We start from the raw sequence: 22969 nt of genomic DNA, 5'->3' as shown, positions 1-22969 counted from the left end.
CTTGTCTCTAAACAATGGAAGTCTATTGCAAAATAAAGTTGGTTTCAAGGACGACTTCGGTAGCCAAAAAGATAGCCAACTCAAACAGGACAACTACGATTTTGGAAAAAGGTTAGTAAGATTTTTCTGATCCTTCCGGTTCGCCTCTACCGTTGGATCCAAGTCAGGTAGGCGGCAGTCATAAAGTCATAAATGCATTTCTGAGCTTTCCATCGATACATGTTCCTGCTGTAAATAGCAAGCCATACAAGTCTGAAAGAATTGATCCACTTGGCGACGGCCATACACCTACACCAAAATGAAATTGGCATTAAAATGGGGCGACAGTCTTCCCCAAATCTGCCCCATTAATAGGTAACGCCAGTTTCAACGACAGTGAGCCATTGGGCTCTTACCGTCTCAAATGCAGTTGATTAGTCTTTTTCTTATTTCAAGGCTATTCTATCACTCCGGTGCCAAATATTCCGTCACCGCCACCACCTGCCTAGCACTGGTCTCTGAAATCAAACGGAACCATCCGGAATTTCCACGACGATTTCTGTTGAAATACAGACCCAACATTAGTTTTATAAACTTAGCAATCTTTGATTTATACGTTTACTATAAATACGACTAGCTCTGGTGTGAGTCTAACTCTTTGTTAATAAACCGTCAATGCGTTAACAACTCGTGTTTCTATACAGGTTATGGGCTCCCACGCAACGGGTAACCATAGTAATCGCGAGTCGTGTTAAAAAATTTTCACTCATCGAATTTACTAGCAGTCACAAGTAATTTTTTCGTTGGAAGAACCGAAGAATTCAAGAATCGTGAAAATGGAAGAGGACCGTACTCAACGCGTGTACCTGTTTGACGGAAGGAATTTTTCAAATTGGAGTTTCCGGATGGAGGCATACCTGGAAGAGGTTGGTTTGCTCCATTGCATCCAGACGTCGTTGGAAGAGGAAGATTTTTACCAGGAAAACGGGGCTGTGAGGAACATATCCTTATTTTCGAAAAGGTAGTACGTGAACTAGAATCCGCCGAGATGAAGTTTGCTGAGGCCGTAGTAGTATTCTTTCTGCTGCAAACGATGCCTGAGTCGTACAATCAGTTGATAACAGTTTTGGAAACGTTACCAGTAGAGCAATGTTCGATGGAATTTGTAAGGACGAGATTGCTGAATGAAGACGTGAAACGACAACACAGCACCGAAAAGCTGGAACCTGGAATAGCATTTGCTGCTAAGGGCAGAAAATTTACGTTCAAGTGCCACGCTTGCGGAAAAATAGGCCACAAACGGGCAAACTGTCCAGACATCAGACAGGAAAGGCCAACGAAAAATCTAGGAAAGCAGAGGAAACAACGAGCCAATTTATCGGAAACGAACGATGATGTAGCTTTTATCACTTCGGAAGGGGAACCGAAAGACGATTTTCTCTGGATTTTGTATAGCGGAGCATCGGAACACATGGTAGGTGACAAAGAATACTTAGGGAACGTTCGGAAATTGGAAACGCCGATATTGATAAACGTCGCGAAGTCTGGAGTGTCGTTAACAAGTAATTTTGCTGGTGAAATGAAGATGGTGTCGACGGTTGGAAACAGGAAATTAAATTGCACTGTTTACAATGTTCTGTACGTGCCTGGTTTGTTTAGCAACTTATTTTCCGTAAAGCGCGCTACGGAACGAGGAATGGAAGTCGTCTTCAGTGAAAATGATGCGCGTATTTTGAGAGGACAGGAAGTGGTCTGCCGAGCTAAGCGACAGGGTAGACTTTACGAGCTGGATGTGACCGTCAACCGAACCAATTCAGCCATAGTTTCGGAAGCGGAGAATGAAATGTCTCTATGGCATCGTCGGTACGGGCACATCGGGAATACTGGCCTGCTGAAACTTATTCGTCACAACATGGTCGAGGGAATCGACATTGGAGGAAATGCTGCACCGGATACGAAGGTATGTGAATCATGCATGATGGGGAAGCAAACACGTTTGCCGTTCGAGGAGATTAGTCGACCTCGTTCTGCTCGTCCTCTTGAACTAATCCATACGGATGTATGCGGTCCGTTCAACCCCGGCTCCTGGAATGGAAGAAAAATATTTGTCAGTTTCATTGACGATTTCACGCATTTTACCGCTGTCTATACGCTGAAGGCAAAAAGTGACGTACTGGAAGCATTTCAAAAATATGCTGCAATGGCCACCGCTCATTTTGGAACAAAAATTACAAGGTTAAGGAGTGACAACGGTGGAGAGTATATTAATGCGGAATTCATCGCATATTGTGAGAATGCAGGTATTAGAAAGGAACCAACTGTGCCTTATACGCCACAGCAGAATGGCGTTGCCGAAAGGATGAATAGGACTATAATGGAACGGTCGAGAGCTATGCTAGATGATGCGGGATTCAAACGGTCGATGTGGTGTGAAGCAGTAGTGGCAACTGTTTATACAATCAATCGTAGTCCAACATCTGCACTCCCGCAAATGAAAACACCTTACGAAATGTGGTTTGGGCACAAACCAAATGTGTCGAAATTGCGAATTTTCGGAAGCAAGGCGTTCAGTCACGTTCCAAAGGAAAAACGGTCTAAGCTCGAAGCCAAAAGCCAAGTCTGCTATTTGGTTGGTTATGGTGTTAACGGATATCGACTGTGGAATCCAACTCAGCGAAAAATCGTAATTGCTCGAGACGTAATTGTTGAGGAAACCAAACCAAAGATTACACAATGTAAGGAAATCTACACGGATGATCATTTAGTAGCAGATCAACTGCCGATGAATGGTAATGAGGTGAATAAAATTACCGGAAATGCGCAGCAACGGTTGGAGGAAGCTGGTACTGATACTGCTGAAGAGGTGGATAGTGATACGGATCGAAGTGCCGTGGAAGAAACTGTTCCTGTTCGACGTAGTCAGCGAGTCCGTGGGCCTCCCTCTCGTCTGGCTGATTATGACATGTGTGTTGCTTTTGCCCTAAATGCGGAAAACTTCGTGGAAGCGTTACCGGAAAGCATTGAAGAGTTGCAGGAACGCGATGACTGGCTGATCTTCCGGAAGGCAAAAGAGTAGTGCCGTGTAAGTGGGTTTTCAAAATTAAAGCAGGAGATCCACTTCCTAGATACAAAGCACGACTGGTAGCAAAAGGGTGTTCCCAGCGTTATGGTTTCGACTATCAAGAAACTTACGCTCCCGTTGTGCGTGTAACTACTGTTCGAACGTTGCTGTCAGTAGCGTTACAGCAAGGTCTTCATCTACATCAAATGGATGTCTGTACTGCGTTTCTCAACGGAGAGCTTACGGAAACGGTGTACATGCGGCAGCCTCCAGGATTTGAGAGGGGTAATAAAGTGTGCAGGTTAAACAAATCACTGTATGGCCTTAAACAAACACCTCGCAGTTGGAACGAACGGTTCAACAGTTTCCTGTTAAGTCTTGGGTTCGAGCGGTCGCAGTATGATACTTGCCTGTACGTGAAACAGTCGAAATGTGTACGTATTTATTTAGTGCTCTATGTTGACGATATTGTTCTGGCGTCAAATTCACTAGAGGAAATTAAGCGGATCAAACTTCAACTACAACGGGAATTCGAAATGAAGGATATGCAGGAGCTCCAGTATTTCCTTGGTTTAAAAATTGAACTGGATAGAAGCAAAGGTACGTTGTCGTTGAATCAAACCAAATATATATCCGATCTGCTCAAACGTTTTGGGATGGAGAATTGCAAGTCAGTAGCTACCCCGATGGAAGTAAATTTGAAATTGAACAAGCTTGAGGAAAACGAATCGCCAACATGTCATCCTTATCGTGAACTTGTTGGGTGTCTGACGTACTTGATGCTGTCAACTCGGCCGGACATCAGTAGTGCTGTGAATATTCTCAGTCGTTTTCAAGGTGGTGCGTCGGATCTTCATTGGACTCATCTCAAACGTGTGTTACGCTATCTGCAAGGAACCAGAAACTACTCTCTGACTTATCAGCAAAGGGATGCCGTTTCACCACTTGCTGGATTTGCTGATGCTGACTGGGGAAGCGACGTGAACGATCGACGGTCGACATCCGGTTGTTTGTTCCAGGTCTTCGGAAATACGGTTTCGTGGACGACAAGGAAGCAAACCAGTGTATCGTTGAGTTCTACAGAGGCTGAATACATATCCATCAGTCAAGCAGCATGCGAGGCAATCTGGTTGAGGAATTTGCTATCCGAATTTAATGTCGTTTTAGAATCTCCCACGGTTATCTTCGAAGACAATCAATCGTGTATTTATATTGCAACCGAACCACAAGAACAAAAACGAATGAAGCATTTGGATATACGTTACAACTATATTCGCGAGTGTGTCCAGAATGGTTCTATATCGATAGAGTTTGTTTCTACTCAGAAACAGCTTGCTGATGTTGTCGCTGCTAGAGCGGAATGATAAAAATAAATAACTTAGCTGGAGGCATTATCGCTTCCAGAGGTAGAGCAAACAAGCTGCTTAGCTAGACGCGCCAACGATGTAAAAAAAAAAAAATAAACACGCCAGCAAAACGATCCATCTGATCGGGAGTAGGAAAATCAGAATATGAAAAGGAATCTGAAAAACCATCTCGTGCAGGGATTATGTACTGATTAGACTACCTGCTTAGGGCATGAAAGATTAAGCCACTCCCATGTGTCGCATTTAGAATTTCTTTCTCTTTTTATCGTTAGGACGCAATGAGCAGTGTTCAAACAATTATAGTGTTTTAGAATAAGCGCCCGTTAGACTCCAGAAGGAAAATAAATAAAAATTATGGATATTTGAAGAAAAGTCTGGTATCTAAAGGGACATAGTATATAAGTAAATTTTTCTGGGATGCTTTACATAAGTATCCATCGATTATTCAACGCGTAGCTTTAAGACGACAATTGTAACCTTTTTCAATAAAGTTAAGTTTTCCTGGGAACAGTTTCCCACAGTAGTGAAGTGAATTTAGTTAATCAGCACGAGTGAATATCACATCCAATTTCAAAGTACGACCTAGTCGGAAAATTGACTTTAGAGCAACAACGAAAACCACCGGCTAAGACCATCTCTAGCCAAAATAAGTGTTGCTCGCGACAACATTTAATGGTGGCTATCCAGAGAGGATAGTAAGGAAGGCGAACTCACGGAATAAAACCAGGAAGCTTCCAACCAGACTGTTTGGTTGAATTTTTGTGTCGACTTCTGCCACTGGCGGTGGAAGTGACAATTCTTGACCCGCGCTAGGGTAAGAAAGTAAAAAAAAAAGACCTGTCGCAAGCGTACAGGCACTAAGTCGAGGAAAATAATACTCGCAATTTCAGTCAGAAAGCTGACTGTTTTGAGTCGACTTCTACCACAAGGGTAGAAGTGACAATTGTTGGCCCGCACAAGGGTAATTAAAAAAGACCTGCTGCAAGCAAGCAGGCAAAAGACGGGACGACTTCTACCAGTTTGGGGCAGCACCCGCTATCATTGGCGCTCAAGGAGGCCGGTGATATCTACCGACAACAGGCGTCGGTGCTATCCAAAATCTCAAGTTCAGTGAGCTGCTTGAGTCACTAGCAGGCGCTAGTGTAATCCGAAAAAACACCGGCACACAAGGAGGCCGGTGCAACCCAACCGACAGAAGGCGTCGGTGTTATCTAAAATCTCAAGTTCAGTGAGCTGCTTGAGTCACTAGCAGGCGCTAGTGCCATTGTAATCGTCGGTCAGCAAGGAGACCGGTGATACTTACCGACAGGCGTCGGTGTTATCTAAAATCTCAAGTTCAGTGAGCTGCTTGAGTCACTAGCAGGCGCTAGTGTAATCCGAAAAAACACCGGCACACGAGGAGGCCGGTGCAACCCAACCGACGGAAGGCGTCGGTGCTATCTAAAATCTCAAGTTCAGTGAGCTGCTTGAGTCACTAGCAGGCGCTAGTGCCATTGTAATCGTCGGCGCTCAAGGAGGCCGGTGATATTTACCGACAGGCGTCGGTGTTAACCAAAATCTCAAGTTCAGTGAGCTGCTTGAGTCACTAGCAGGCGCTAGTGCAATCCGAAAAAACATCGGCACACAAGGAAGCCGGTGCAACCCAACCGACAGAAGGCGTCGGTGTTATCTAAAATCTCAAGTTCAGTGAGCTGCTTGAGTCACTAGCAGGCGCTAGTGCCATTGTAATCGTCGGTCAGCAAGGAGACCGGTGATATTTACCGACAGGCGTCGGTGCTATCTAAAATCTCAAGTTCAGTGAGCTGCTTGAGTCACTAGCAGGCGCTAGTGTGATCCGAAAAAACACCGGCACACAAGGAGGCCGGTGCAACCCAACCGACGGAAGGTCGGTGCTATCCAAAAGCTCAAGTCTAGTGGGCTAGCTTGAGTCACTAGTAGGCGACTAGTGTAATCCGAAACATCGACGCTCAAATAGGCCGGTGACACTCCAACCAACAGGCGGTCGGTGATTCCAACACATCGGCACCCAGTCGGTGGCAAAAGGTCGGTGAACAGAAGCAGCAGCGTAGAAGCATCGGGAATCAGCTGGTGGCAACCGCATCGACGAACGGTCGGTGAACCCTAGAATCAACAAACACAGCAGACACAGGCAAAGGCAAAGAAAAACATCTGGTGAGTGAAAATGCACAAAATTTTAGTAAATAATAAAAACGGCAATTGCCGTCTTTGTGAAAAACCCGATAGCATCGGCACGTTGGTAGCCTGCGACGAATGTGATCGCTGGTTCCACGTGTCATGCGCGGGATTAGATCACACTCCCGGCGAAAAGGAGCCGTGGATTTGTTTTAAATGTAAGAGACTCTACGACGAGATCTCGAGTAGGGACAAGAAGATTTCTCGATTAGAAACTCCCGACAGCTCGCATGTCGAGGCATTTAACGAAATTATTAACAAAATAAAAGAAATTAATGTCGAGAAGCATTCATCAACTGACAATTTCTTGATGAAACAGTCGATGATTGACTTGCCATATTTTGATGGGGCATATAATCTTTGGCCCAGATTTAAACAAACCTTTATCGAAACCACGAATAAAGGTAATTTTTCCAATTTGGAAAATTTGTATAGACTGCAAAAAAGTCTCAAAGGAAATGCATTGAAATTAGTCAGTGCACTCCTGTTGGATTCCGCCAACGTCGGAATAATTTTGAATAAATTAGAAGAACATTTCGGCAGTTCCGAAATGGTCTATAATGGCTTATTAAAAGAAGTACTTTCGTTAAAGGCTCCACGATTAGAAATGCCTAAAACGGTAGTCGATTTTATATCAGGGATTGGAAACCTGGTAATAACTATGAAAAGTTTAAATAGAGAGGAATATTTAAATGACCAACGTCTGATTAAAGACTTGGCCTTTAAATTACCAACAACATTGCATCAAAAATGGTTGATGCACCTTAATGAGGAGAGACTCATGTCAACTCCTAAAAACCCCTATACGGCTCCAACATTGGAAAATTTTTATAAGTGGTTGAAACCACAAGAAACTCTTGCGAACATGTTAATCGCGGAAAGAGGCGTTAACTATGAAAGAACAAGACCAGACCGGGTGAATTTCCTCGGTAATAAACAGTCCAGATGCTTTGCTTGCAAGGGCGATCATCGTTTATCTGATTGCCTAAATTTTAAAAGGATGCCACTTGACAAAAGAAGGCAATTCACAAGGGAAAGGAAAATTTGTTTCTCTTGTTGTAATTACAGCAACCATAGAATGCAGGATTGCAAGATTGGTAAAACATGTGGTGTTGACGGTTGCACATTGAAGCACCATCCATTGCTGCACGCGCCCTTTAATACAAGAAACAACAATTCAGACACGTCAAGAAGACAACCTGAAAATGTAAATTGTCTTGTGCAAAATAACAAGACTATCTACTATCAAGTAGTGCCGATTACAATAATCGGCGAAGACTGCGAATATAAAACATTCGCTTTCTTTGATACAGGTTCGTCTGTAAGTTTGATCAAGGAACAAGTTGCAAATGATGTTAAAGCAACAGGTTCATGTGTTCCGCTAACGCTTGCCTGGACCAACGGAGAAGTCCAGGAAGAACGGAATAGTCAGGTAATACAAATTAAGGTCCAAGCCGATAATGGACAAATCTTTACCATTAAAAACATGAGAACAGTTGATGAACTGAATTTACCTGTTCAATCAATAGATATGAAACAATTAAAATCACGATATCCTTACCTTCGTGATGTAAATATGCGATCATATGAGCAAGCGGTACCCACCATACTATTGGGGCTACCTCATGCTTATTTATTTAAGGCAATAGCAGAACGCTCGAGGGGAAATAATGAGCCCATTGCCAAACAAACAAAATTGGGATGGACTATTTTTGGTGGTAGCGAAGTTAATACTAACACCAAAAACTTGTTCTCCATAGATGAAGTTATTGAAGAAGAGAAGTCAATTAGAGAAATGATGTCGAATTACTTCTCAACAGAAGCCTTTGGGGTAAAAGTCCCACAAAGCAACCTGATTCCGAAAGCGGATGAGCAAGCCATTAAAATAATGGAAAACACCTTAACAAAAACTAACCAGGGCTATGAGATTGGCCTGTTATGGAAAAATGAAGACGTGAAATTTCCAAACAGCTTTAAAACTGCGTTGGGACGTCTTCTAATACAAGAAAGAAAGATGGATAAGGATCCAACGCTAAGAGATTGGTATAATGCCAAGATAAAAGAATATGTCGAAAAGGGATATATGCGTAAATTAACAGTTGAAGAGTATATGAAAAGTACTCCAAAAACATTTTATCTCCCTCACTTCGTGACTATAAACAAAAATAAGCAGCCGCCGAAACCAAGACTAGTATTCGACGCAGCTGCAAAAATGGAGGGCGTTTCCCTCAATTCTCAATTGCTATCAGGACCAGATATGACTGAATCAGCCTTAGGAATCAAGATACGCTTTAGAGAAGCACCATTCGCGATTTCAGGCGACATTCAGGAGATGTTCCATCGAGTTGGAATAATAAAAGAAGATCGGCAAGCCCAACGAATCCTCTTTAGGGAAAGTTCCAAGGTTCGTTTGGACGTTTACGAGATGCAAGTAATGACGTTTGGTGCGACATGCTCGCCAGCTTGCGCGCAATTCGTAAAGAACACAAACGCGAAAAACTTCTTAAGCGAAAGTCCTGATGCAGTAGAAGCAATTATCAGAAATCATTATGTAGATGATTATCTAGATAGCTTCCATGACATAACTAATGCGACAAGAATAGTTTCAGATGTAATTCGCATACATGATGGGGCAAGCTTTAAAATAAGAGGCTTTGTTTCAAATTCTAAAGAACTACTCAGCAAATTGCCGGCTGATAGAATATCGCCAATAAAAGAAGTCTCTCTTGATGAAGAGCAAAACTTCGAGAAAATATTGGGCATGTATTGGAATACACAATCCGATACATTTAAATACAAATTAAAAATACCTGAAGCAGTCACATTAGAACCAACGAAAAGAGAAGTTTTGTCTTTCATTATGAGTGTGTATGACCCATTAGGACTCATATCTCACATAACGATAGAGTCAAAATTAATAATGCAAGATTTGTGGCGCACTGGTATTGAATGGGATGATAAAATTCCCGACAATTTGAATAAAACTTGGCAAAACTGGATAAAAAAGCTATCGGTACTTGAGAACTTGAGTATTCCAAGATGTTACTCTCTTCAACAAAAGGAATCTAGAAGAGAACTTCATATATTTTGCGACGCATCATTAAAGGCATACGCAACTGTAATATATATGAGAACTATGTCACATTTGCAAACTGATGTCACTATAGTCGCCGCCAAAGCTAGAGTCGCGCCTACGAAAATTATATCGGTGCCGCGACTAGAGCTGCAGGCAGCAGTTTTGGGAACTCGTTTATTAAACACAGTACAAAGCGAGTTAAGATTAACTATCCACAAAACAATCTTTTGGACTGATTCGAAAACAGTCTTGAGCTGGATAAAATCAGATGTTAGAAAATATAAGCAGTTTGTGCAATATCGAGTAAGTGAGATTCTCGATAGTACAATGGAATCTCAATGGAGATATATAGATTCCGCATCAAACCCTGCTGATGAAGGAACAAAGGTAATTTCATCAGAGTCTAAATTTATAGAAGGCCCATCCTTTTTAAAACTAAAGGAATCCGAATGGCCAACGAAATTCAATGATATATCAATTAAAGAGTCGTGTCATGAAGAATTACGACCCATGTATACGCTAAAGGAAATCGATAAGCCACGGTTCGATATTTTATGTATTACTTGGTGCTCTGATTGGAATCGGTTGAAAAGAGCACTCTGCATAATTAAAAAGTTCGCGCAATTTATTAAAAGTAAAAGGCGAAACTTACCCTTTAATAACATAATAACCGCTTCTGATATGCAGCAAGCTGAAGAGTTTTTGATTCGAACCGCTCAATGGAATGCGTTTCCTGATGAGATGGTGGAATTGCAAACTACTGGAACGGTTGATAAAAGCAGTAGGATTCGAACTCTCACGCCGTTTGTGGCAGACAACGGTATAATGAGATCAGAAACACGTTATAAAAATACGAAATTTGTTCCATATGCGGCTCGATATCCCTACATTTTACCAGATAAACATCATGTATCTGAGTTAATACTGAAACACCAACATGAGCGTTTCAAGCATAAGAAAATGAAGGCTGCTATAGCAGCAGTCCAACAGAAATATCATATCATTCACATTGACGCCGGTATGAGAAAAATTAAAAATCGTTGCCAGCGTTGTAAGAATGAATCTGCGAGAGCAAAGGCGCCTAAAATGGCACCATTGCCCGAGTGTAGATTACAACCATTCGTAAAGCCGTTTACACATACGGGAGTGGATTATTTTGGTCCATATAACGTATCGGTTAATAGACGGTCGGAGAAAAGATGGGGAGCTCTATTTACATGTATGACAACTAGAGCTGTTTATATAGAAGTAGCACAGAACTTAAGTGCAGATGCATTCTTATTGTGCCTCACTACAGTCCAAGCTAGACGAGGTAGAATTAAGTACCTTTATAGCGATAACGGAACTAATTTTGTTGGAGCAGATAATGAGCTGAAAAAACTTCAACGTCGGTTGTCTACTGAAGGAATTGAATGGCATTTTAATACTCCAGCCTCTCCACACCACGGTGGATGCTGGGAGAGGCAGGTGTACGAAATAAAGACTTTAATGCCCAGTGAAACAATGCCTGAGCACGTCTTTAGACACCTTTTGGCAGAAATTGAATTTATAATAAATTGTAGGCCACTAACAGCCATTTCACTTGACGCCACTGATGATGAACCACTCACTCCAAACCACTTTTTATTTGGATGCGCCGGGGAATCAGAACCTTCCCTGAATGACACCTCCAAAGCGGAAGCGTCAAGACAACAGTGGAAGCGCGTTCAACTACTAGCAAAAAATTATTGGGATCGTTGGTTACATGAGTATCTTCCTTCAATCGCAAGGAGATCCAAATGGACAGAAGAGATTCGCAATATACGTGTTGGTGACATCGTAATGATAGCCGATGATCATCATAAAGCAAAGTGGCAAAAGGGAATGGTAATAGAAGTACATCCGGGCAAAGACCAAAAGGTTCGCTCGGCCACAATCAGAACGACGACAGGAATATTAAAAAGACCCGTTGTTAAGTTAGCCGTACTAGATGTAAGCCCTCCGAGTGAAGAGGGAGGTACCGCAAAAGGAGAAGAAAATTTGGGCGTTGAACTCAAACAAACAATAAAGCAAAATTTTGAAGAGCAAAGTTCTAGGAAGCCGCATGCTGTAAAGTCAAGTGCAGGCAATAAACATAACTTTGCTGGTGTAGTAAAAAGAACGCCAACCGAAATATTTAAACCATACGAATATGGGAAGAGAAAATGCATTGATCTTGACGAAGTCAAACGGATTGCAGCTCAAATTTCAAAACCCGAACCAAAGCGTAAGAGAAAAGCTATAATTAGACCCTGGACGTGGGGTAATTTACTTATGCTTATTTACATTATATGTGCGGCATTCGGATCCGTGTTTTCCTATGAAGGTTCCGGGCTAATCGCTTACGACTGCGGCAATCCTGAAGTTAACTTAACGAGTTATTCATTATTAGATGTAGCATCTTGTATTCCACCTTCCAACAATTTAACGACGGAAGAAGTGCAAATACAGGTCTTGCAACGTAATGTCAAAAGCGAAATACATGTATTCCAATGCAAGGTGATAATGAAGCGCCGAATTAAGCATTGTGGTATGCATTCACATACATCTGAATTCGAGAGGGGTTATGCTTACATGGTGAAAGAGTTTACTGCAGAAGAATGTAGACTTTCACATCAACTTAATAGAGTGACACTTACAGACACTCATACGATTCGCGAACTAAAACGAAACTCTACAGTTAGAGGTGAGAAACTCATTGTGGGTTCCGTTTCTGGAAGTAGTTGTGTAGGCGGGAGACATTGGACACCCGAATATACATGGGAGAATGCATTGGTTTTTTACGAGTATGAGATAACGTTACAAGATTATGTAGCAACAGTTGACTTCGAAAGCGATACTGTATATTTGAGAAACAGTATAAATTGCTTTTATTCCCAAGGACGATGTTTAGATTCAGAAGACGGATACATCACCTGGGACGTAAACCTTAATAAAAAATGCGAAGAAACTGAGTTCGAAGTTATTTACGAGGGTACAGTAAACAAAACTAAAAACGAAAATAAACACGAAGGTCGTAAAGCGATGAATGTTATCTACAGCACAATCTCCAAGTCGAATTTGTTTTCTATTCGTGCTAGGGAGCAAACGAAAATTTGTGGTAATGTTGGTTTTACAACTGATCACCCACGAATATTAATAGTAGAAGTAGTTGGCTTCAACTCTCCCTTTATTAGACGATCTACATCAGGTAGAAATTTTGACTTGTTTACATACTTCAACTCAAAAATAACAATCGTCGAAAATTATATTGGTCAGAGCATGACTGAACTTTACAATACAGTTATGACTGAAATATGTAAAGTCGATAAAACGCTAATGGAAACAAGATTAACATTAGCACGATTAAATCCTACGGAATTTGTTTCTAGTATAATTAAGCGGTCCGGATATACGGCCGTTGTAGCAGGTGAAGTTTTACACATTTTGGAGTGTAAACCAGTTTACGTAATGCCCAGGTCGGAAGAAAACTGCTATCAAGAGATACCAGTAAATTATAATAACAAATCAATGTTTATATCACCTGTGACCAGAATTCTGCAAATTAGAGGGACGCAAATTGATTGCACACCTTTACTCCCTGCCAAATTTCGAATCGGTGGTAGATGGTATACCACAGATAGTCGTATACGAGAGACTACCGCTCCGTTACAGCTTGCAACGGATATTCTTACTACATGGTCCTACACGCCGCTACCAAATCTTATGCAAAGTGGAGTATATGATGCGGACAGTGTTGAAAAAATGAGGAATATGATATATGAACAGGGAGACAGACGTATAGCGTCTAACGTATTACACAAAATCCTAGTTGGTCAGCGACCCGATGTTCAAGGATTTCGTTTCGATGCGCTTGTTTCAAGTAGGATAGTTGAAAACGTCATCGAAAAATATTGGAGCAAGTTGATGTCCTGGTCAACTTGGCTGGGGAATATAACTTCTACATTTATTGGAATATACATGATTGGTAGGATAATTAAATTTGTAATTGATACTTTTATGCACGGACGTATATTATATGATATATACGGTCTCGGTTGGCAACTTATAGCATCATTTTGGGATTCACTAACGAGCTTCTTGTCCCACCGAGATTCAATGAGAAGAATGGCCCAAAAGAATGAAACAAATGAAATAAGTCTACATATTGAAAGTGCACCAAGGGAGGCCGATCTGCCGGCTGCACCCGAAGCATATTTATATCCAAAAATACAACAAATTAATTAGTAAATCTAGGATGATTTACGGGCCCCGGAATGTCGCTGCTAGAGCGGAATGATAAAAATAAATAACTTAGCTGGAGGCATTATCGCTTCCAGAGGTAGAGCAAACAAGCTGCTTAGCTAGACGCGCCAACGATGTAAAAAAAAAAAATAAACACGCCAGCAAAACGATCCATCTGATCGGGAGTAGGAAAATCAGAATATGAAAAGGAATCTGAAAAACCATCTCGTGCAGGGATTATGTACTGATTAGACTACCTGCTTAGGGCATGAAAGATTAAGCCACTCCCATGTGTCGCATTTAGAATTTCTTTCTCTTTTTATCGTTAGGACGCAATGAGCAGTGTTCAAACAATTATAGTGTTTTAGAATAAGCGCCCGTTAGACTCCAGAAGGAAAATAAATAAAAATTATGGATATTTGAAGAAAAGTCTGGTATCTAAAGGGACATAGTATATAAGTAAATTTTTCTGGGATGCTTTACATAAGTATCCATCGATTATTCAACGCGTAGCTTTAAGACGACAATTGTAACCTTTTTCAATAAAGTTAAGTTTTCCTGGGAACAGTTTCCCACAGTAGTGAAGTGAATTTAGTTAATCAGCACGAGTGAATATCACATCCAATTTCAAAGTACGACCTAGTCGGAAAATTGACTTTGGAGCAACAACGAAAACCACCGGCTAAGACCATCTCTAGCCAAAATAAGTGTTGCTCGCGACAACAGATGTGTTTACAAAAGCGCTTCCCGCAAATATCTTTAACAAACACCGTGTAGCGCTATAGGTCTGAGAGGGGGTGTTGAAATACAGACCCAACATTAGTTTTATAAACTTAGCAATCTTTGATTTATACGTTTACTATAAATACGACTAGCTCTGGTGTGAGTCTAACTCTTTGTTAATAAACCGTCAATGCGTTAACAACTCGTGTGTCTCTACAATTTCAACGGTGAAACAGATGTAAGTACGTGTAATAAAATAATAAAAATAATAGATAATGCCTGCATTATTTGTTTAAGTAACTGAAACATCCGAAAATCCACCTATTTGGTCTGGTACCGTAGGCTGCTCAATTTTATGCACCCATTAATCCACCTATTTCGTCTGGTTCGGTAGGTTGCATAATTTCTTACGTTGATTCATCTGCCGATTTAGTTTGACTTACGTATTTCGTCATACGATTCCTCTACCGATTTGATCGGCTTTAGTAGGGAACTCAATTGAATGCACCAATCAATTTACCTATTTCGTCTATATTGACGAATTTTATCTTTCGATTAATCAACCTATTTCGTCTGGTTTCGTTGGCCAGGTCTATTAGATCACCCTACTAAACAGCCAATTTGGTCGGTTTTAGTCGATCGATTAAACATACCGATGAATCAGTAGATCGCCCTGTTAAACTCCCATAAGCGTCGTTGCAACAATCGGGCGATTCGTCGGGTCGAAAATCGGGCGATTCACCCTACGCGAAGCTACTAAATAGGGGGAAGGTAGGAGGGATTTTTTATCGGGAGCCATCGAACTGTCAAATTTGAACTAAAAAGTTAAAAATTTCGCGAAATGGTTCACAGCCTTAATCATGTTATCTAGTAATTAAAAACCGCGAACACCAACCAAGGGTTATATAAAGCAATACTTGTCTCCTCCAAACCTGTTAATAGTAAAATACCATAAAATTAGTATCTGTTTAAAAAAAGGACAGAAGAGAAAGTCATAACAGGTATCTAGCAATAAAAAATACGACATTGTAATCTAAATTTCATACAGTAGGAAAGCAGCAGCAAATGACATATTTTCTTGATTTTCTTAAGCCCATAATTAGACACCAAAATTTGCCTACTGACCTATTATTGTTATCCAAATAATCCTTTGAATTGTGTAATCCGTGATAAACACCATCCACGCACTGGAATCTTCTATTCGTTTGCTAAGATTAACCAGCTGCCCTTTTACCGCACTTTAAAAACATCTTTCACAAAATCGAAAATTTTCTTCCCCCGATTTACACAGTTGAAAATACTGTGAGTGACGAGATCACAAAAACCACATACACATACAACGCCCAAGCAAAATGCTCACTAATACTTTCATTTCGTTACAACTCTTTCTCTAGCATTTTTTCGTGTTATAAGGGGACGTGGGACACCAGATTTTAGAATTAAAAATCGTCGTTTTGAATTCACATAACTATTATTGAAGACTGGTTAACAAAATACTTTTACCACTGTATCATAAAAACGATTAAAAATTTACTTTAAAGTGCTAATACGACACCATACGATTGAACGGATCGAAGATCGAACCATCATCAAACCACCGAACACCAACCAAATTCAACTCAGTCACGACTCACGTCACGACACGACCACGAAACGAGACGACTGCACCAATGAGTTGGACTAAAGGTGAAGCAGAGGGAAAAGTTTTTTTTTTGTGTTGGTAAAATTAGGGTAAAATGGTATAATCGAGGTAATCCAGCTTTTTACGCGCTATAATGGTGGCCGCTATCCAGCTTTTTACGCGCTATAATGGAGGACGCTATAAATTGTGTTCGTAATACGCGAACACTCTTTTTGACAACTCTGCATCCATCAAAACTGGGCACTCTTCTTCTGTACGGCAGTGTTGCTCTTTCTTTCGTTTACGCAAAAGAAGGAGAGCAATAGTTTTGTTTACATTTCGCACATTTTTGTTCTCCTTCTTTGGCGTAAACGAAAGAAAGAGCACGGTAGTGTAGCAAGAGAAGAGTGCCAGATTTGATGTATGCAGAGTTGTCAAAAAGATTGTTCGCATATCAAGAACACAATTTATATTGCAGATTGCAAGAAAAATCCTCACATCGCGGTTATCTTGACTGTTGAGCCAAACCATCAAAAGATCACCGCAGAGCAGATTTCTTTAATTTAATACATGAAAATTTACTAAATCAATTGTTTTTCATCAAAACTATGCTACAAAACTGTCATTTTGTAGAACTGCAAACCATAAAACCTAAATTTTAATATTGCGTTTATCTCGCGGTTATCTCCTGAGCGCGTTATCACCGCCGCTGCAGGCGGATTTTTCATAACCGCCGCAATAGCGGCCACCATTAAAGCGCGTAAAAAGCTGGATATTGTCAATTGCAAGGAAAATTGTACCATCCAAAGTGCGATATCGCTCATAAAAGTGCTATTCTAGCGTAAATCGTTTCGGTATCTTCGGCGCACTTTTTCGTTATCTTCCAAGCAATAAGTGCGCCGAAGAGACCGAAACGATGTAAGCTAAAATACCACTTTTATGAGCGATTGCGCACTTATTGATTGGACAATTTTCCGTGCAATTGACAATAAATTGTGTTCGTAATATGCGAACATTCTTTTTGACAACTCTGCAAACATCAAATCTGGCACTCTTCTCTTGCAACACTACCGTGCTCTTTCTTTCGTTTACGTCAAAGAACGAAAGCAAAACTGTGCGAAATGTAAACAAAACTATTGCCTTCCTTCTTTTGCGTAAACGAAAGAAAGAGCAACACTGCCGTACAGGAGAAGAGTGCCCAGTTTTGATGCACTCAAAATAATCCACACGTCCTTTCCACGTGAAAAATCACGTAAATTTCTCTACAGGGATTTACGTGACTTTCAGCTGATTGTTATTGGAAAAATAATAAGGGGCCGTGCACTAATTACGTAAGGCATTATGGGGGGAGGCGGGGTTCCGCGAAATCTTACAAAATTTTATTTGGGGGGGAGGGGGGCTTAACCATTTCTTACGTAAGATTTTCACACACGAAAAAATTATGAAATAGTCATATTTTTAATAGCAACTTATGTTATTTGTTACAAAAATTTTTAAATTGATGAGGTAAGTTGTGAAGTGTCGAAATCTATCATGCTGCAAGGAAATGCATAGCAACCTGCTGAGTATTTTAGCCTTGTCCACTCAAGGAAACAGCAGTTGGCCTACTTGTTCCAGAGTCTCTGATGTCATCGGTTTATGCTATTATTTATAATTTATAATTTATTCGTATAATTCATAGGACAATTTGGGTCTAAATGAATTCTTAAAAGTTACTTAATTGTTAGTATTTACATTGTCAAGTGCACGAATTCGTTAGCGGTAAATGCGTGATGGTTCGTCAAAAATAAAAAGGTCAGCAAAGCAGTTGAATTTTCTGATCATGGAAGCGATGGGAGAGTTGGCAGCATATTGCGTTGAATAGAAGTCTTCCTGTAGAATCATTTTGGGTCGTAAGACTCTTGAAGGTGCGTAGAGTCCGATTTGCGATAGGATGTCCGGTGCATCATATTCGCCAGTTAAAAGCTTGCAGCCAAACAACCTTTGCGAAACCTCTCTACGTCGACTTAGCGTGCTTAAACCCAACAGACGACAGCGGTCTTCGTACGGTGTTAAGTTTTGCTGATCCCTCCACGGAAGGTGACGAAGTGCATGTCGAACAAATTTTCGCTGAATGTTTTCCAGTCTGGCGGACCAAACAAACTCGTGCGGGTTCCAAACGATGCTCGCAAATTCCAGCGTTGACCGTACAATAGAGCAATAGAGAGCTTTGAAGCAGATCGGGTCATTGAATTCACCAGTAATCTTAAATATGAACCCAAGACTACGATTGGACTTGTCAACGATGGCAGAAATGTGGGACTTCATGGTGAGTTTCTCGTCAAGTAATACTCCAAGGTCCTTCGCCTGTTCTACCCTATTCAATTTTGATCCGGAAATTTCGTAATCGAACTCTATTGCGCTTCTAGTGCGATGGAAACTGGTGACGCAACATTTCTCCACATTCAGTAACAATTGATTCCTTACGCACCAGTCACTTAACAAGTCCAGAAGCTTCTGCAACATTCTGCAGTCCTCGATTCTTCTGACTTCAAGATAGATTTTCAGATCATCAGCGAAGAAAAGCCTTCCATCTTCATTGAGTAGTAACGCTGCATCATTTATGTAGATACAGAATAGCAATGGTCCCAAATTGCTACCCTGTGGCACACCATTTGTAAACGCGGCAGGCCGGCAGTTGCCAAGTTGTACGAAGAGTTGCCTATCCGTAAGGTAAGTTTCCAACCATCTGCACAATCTTGTGGTACACCCAAGTTTCTCCAACTTGCTTAAAAGAATAGTATGATTAACGGTATCAAAAGCGGCCTTCAAATCAGTATAAACTGTATCCACTTGCGCTTTGGCGCTCATACTATTAATGCAGAACGATGTGAAATTCACCAAATTCGTTTCTACAGATTGCCCGGGATCATTCCAACATATTTCGTTGCAATTTCCTATCTCAATCCCGCAAGGCAGCCGCAATCCCTTATGATATTACGAGAAATATTTTTGTTTAAAGGTAGCTTACACAATTATTGTATAGCTGTACCAATGGAACAAGTGCTTGATAAGCTACTATACAACAAAAATGTTTCTTAGGATATATTGTTCTTCTGTTCTCAAATATCTTGCCTGCCTGCTGATGCTGAAATACGTTCTGTTCGTGACGGGGCCATTAAGGGATTTACAATAGATAATTGATATTATTTGTTTTTTTTTTATGAATTTGTTTGAACTTTGGTTTTTATGAACTTGTTTGAACTTTGTTGACTGTTTCAATATTCTTTCAATGTCTATCTTTTTAAATAAAACTTGAATTTTGATGTTTCAAAAAATCTTACTAAGAATTTGTACGGGGGAGAGGGGGGATTGGCCAAAATCTTACAAAATCTTATATAGGGGGAGTGGAGGTTCAAAAATGAGGAAAAAGGCCTTACGTAATTATTGCACGGTCCCTAACATCTATCTGATTTTCACGTTAACGCATTAGTATGCGTGCGTACTACCTGGAAATCACGTAAATAGTACAGGAAAAGCTGGATGGAAAATATTCACATAACTTTTCAGGTAACTTCGACGTGAAATATATTTTGAGTGTGTATACCGTGAACCCCCGTTCGTTTGACCGTTTTTAATCTGAACACTTTTTAATTTGAACCTCGTTGGTTTGCACGACGTGCAAATTAAAAATGGTTCAAACGTCATTCTCAATATGACATCATTTGCTTATGCAGACAATGCACATAAACACGATTTGTTTGTGATGATCTAGCGCGTTTAATCTATTTCACATTGCGTTTTCCCAGCGGTTATGGTAGAAATCCGATTGGTGAATGAAATATTCGCTGCTTGCAACTGCCAACTGAATCAAACCACCAAAATAATAACAAACAGCAGGGCAGCCAGTTCACACAAGTTCCAGCATATTTAGGGTTACCAGTTGTTCAAACTAAAAGCTAACCCCGTTAGTTTGCATGAGGAATCGTTCAAACGAACGGGGATCCACTGTATATGCAGAGTTGTCAAAAAGATTGTTCACATATTACGAACACAATTTATAGCGTCCGCCATTATAGCGCGTAAAAAGCTGGATAGAGCTTTCTGATGACAGCTCAAGCCAAGGCTCAAGCACCCACATCCAATGTAATATATACAGGTGTGGCAATGTTGGTTAAGTGGTGTTAGCACGGTTAGCACAGAGAACAGATTAACAGCCAACAGGCTCGAGAGTTTGCCAAACGCATCAAAAAATATCCATGTACCTTTATCAATAATTCTTTGTGCTGGAGTTACATAGCAGCGATGGCAGCGACATCAAGATTTAGTTTGCCACAAGGGGTTTCCAACAGCAGTGATTACTCAGCGGGGTGATGTGGCTGTCAAACTACATACATTGTCCATGTCCCACTCATTGGTTTTGGTACTTTTGGTTCTGGTGCCTCTTAAAGGTTTATTCATTTTAAGACTACTGGAACTAATTAGAAAGCAGTTAAACACAGCCTTTTAACTATAATTCAACTAATATTAGCTGTTATTTTCGGTATACTGGCTGGTTCCAAGTTGTCGCCGTCCATGGATGTTTAGTCCGCAAAATTTTGACAATTTCACACCCCTACGCACCTGATTACTACGCACCTTAAGGCTCTCTACACTCAAGGAGAAATAACCATTCGCTATGTGCGCGGAACGGTGCTGCCACCTTCCCAAGTTTGTTCTATTTGTGAAGTCTGTGCACAGGTTTGTTAAAGAGTGAAAAGGATAGACAAAACTTTGCACCAAATCTTCACAAACAAGTGTCAACCGCGACGTTGACCCAAAATTGACTCAATTTCTGATTGGCTGGAAGCGACGAGCAACCGTTGATTGGAAAATGTAACGCGGTATCGCTTCCAGTGTTGCTGAAACTCATTAGTGGGAATACAATAAGTTATTATTTCCAAATTTTGATTTCTTTTGTATTCTGTAGTTCTATGCTTGGTTCACCATTAGTTTTGTTTGTACACGAATTTTAATTTTCAAAATGAAATGTAAAACATGATTTTGGTCTCATCAAGGGGTTTCCAGTAAGGCGTATAAGTGAGTAGTAATCAGAGATTACTTTTGTAATTATTTTCGAATGAATTAGGTAATCAATGGTAATCAGTAGAGTAATCAATGATAATCTTAAGTAATAATTGGTAATCATGATTAATTTATAGTAATCACAAGAGTTTGATTACTGGTAATCAGAGGTAATCAGTAAAGTAATCAAAAGTAACTTTTTTCAAAGGTGCGTAGTAATCATTGCTGTTGGAAACCCCTTGGGTCTCATAAACTGTGGCGAATTCGGGAGCTGTTGTTCGGCAAACGAAAATATTCTTAAAATAATATGTGCAGGCAACAGTGGTGCAGAGTGTAACAAAGAATATTCAATCAGGATGGCGGTAATAATAAGAAGAAGAATAAGAAGCCAGTTGGCACGTCCTGTGTCCTGTCCTAGATTGAACTAGATCAAATTTTAACCAAAAAGTTAAAAATTTCGCGAAATGGTTCACAGCCTTAATAGGTGGAAACCCCGCAATACTTGAAAAAAAAAAAAAAAAAAATAAATTTGTTTATTCCATCTCGCAGCTTATGCATGAGACCCGAGTTAAAATTTAGTATTTGTTGTTCCGTATTTGAATCTCAAGATATCGATAAAATAAAGTTTTTATTGTTAATTTATCGTATAGCTACTCACACGCATTCCTTTGATAGTAAAATTAAAGCAGTTTTTATAAACACTAAAGTGAACAAATTTTGTTCCAAGATATGTTTCACTCGATCACCGTTGAGGAGCTGGTTTTGGCTTTGGCATCTTTTCTAGTAAACCTTGAATCTCTTTTTCATCATAATTTTTCCATAACTCAAACAAATTGAGAATTGATCTAGCGATTTCCTGAACTTTTTCCAAATCGACGTTTAACTCCGCAAACCATGCTTTCAATTCCTTCTGCAGAATAACACACGCAATTTGCAGGCAACCTAAAGCTATCTGTATAAATCGTTAATAATGATAAATTTTATGTACAAAACATCAATTACCTGGTACGGAGGATACAGTAAGCTTACATCGGTTCTCAGGGAATCGTTTATTAAACGCCATGTTAGCGTGAGAAGCTGCTCTTCCTGTCCGATATCTTGAATCAGTTGTAACAAAGGCCTATACGGTTGATAAACTATTAAGCAGCAGTCTAAATTTTCCAAAAGATAAAATTCACATTCTAGTATGTGGTTTGTTCTATAGGGAAATTCTTGTTGATAAGCGTAGCTAAATTTGTTTTTAATCACTGTCTGGCATGTAGTGATCAATCGAGAATTGGAAATAACACCAAATTCCTCTACTTTCGAAGCAAGAAGAATACAAGTAGGGGCTAAAAGTAGTGGATCAATACACTTTAAAGAGTTCCTAGCGTAGAAACGTTTGAAATAAACGGTAGCAGTGGCAATAACTTGCTGTCGTAACTTAAGTTGCTCTCCTAGAACTTGTATAACATTGGCAAAAAACATAAAAACTTTCTGATACTCTTCTTCGGTTAGTGATTTAAGATCATGTTGTCTTTCACGAATAAGATCTTGCTTATCCAAAATCCACTGCTGATGGTGAGAACTTTGCCAAAAGTTACCAGCCATTTGAAATATTTAATGATTCGATTTGGTTTATATGTGAATTGAAACTATGCCCTATTTACTTTCAGTAGCAAAGC

The 22969-nt window shown here is 40.3% G+C and overlaps 2 protein-coding genes across 3 annotated transcripts in view; both read right to left on the bottom strand.

The window, feature by feature from the left end:
• Window positions 1–16249, bottom strand: part of LOC128744410 (uncharacterized) — a 38928-nt gene extending 22679 nt beyond the window's left edge. Inside the window, exon 1 of the mRNA XM_053841406.1 lies at window positions 15767–16249. The gene's annotated coding sequence lies outside the window, so the exon portion shown is untranslated. The remainder of the gene's footprint in view (window positions 1–15766) is intronic.
• A 5422-nt stretch (window positions 16250–21671) lies between these two features.
• LOC128743152 (cyclin-C) lies at window positions 21672–22967 on the bottom strand. 2 transcript variants are annotated; one of them, XR_008412287.1, is made up of 3 exons: window positions 22308–22967; window positions 21964–22257; window positions 21672–21806 (listed from the first exon to the last, which is right to left on the bottom strand). XR_008412287.1 is itself a non-coding variant. In XM_053839676.1 (2 exons), exons 1-2 carry the CDS (start codon window positions 22893–22895, stop codon window positions 22048–22050), a joined length of 798 nt encoding a protein of 265 aa, XP_053695651.1. In that variant the 5' UTR covers window positions 22896–22967; the 3' UTR covers window positions 21930–22047. The 2 variants fall into 2 exon arrangements, 1 of the variants encoding a protein (XP_053695651.1); XM_053839676.1 differs by lacking the exon at window positions 21672–21806 and having other exon boundaries at window positions 21930–22257.
• Between the last annotated feature and the right edge of the window lie 2 nt (window positions 22968–22969).

The sequence above is a fragment of the Sabethes cyaneus genome, chromosome 3 (assembly GCF_943734655.1).
Source record: "Sabethes cyaneus chromosome 3, idSabCyanKW18_F2, whole genome shotgun sequence".
NCBI classification, from domain to species: domain Eukaryota; kingdom Metazoa; phylum Arthropoda; class Insecta; order Diptera; family Culicidae; genus Sabethes; species Sabethes cyaneus.
This window is presented reverse-complemented; position numbering and strand designations above follow the sequence as displayed.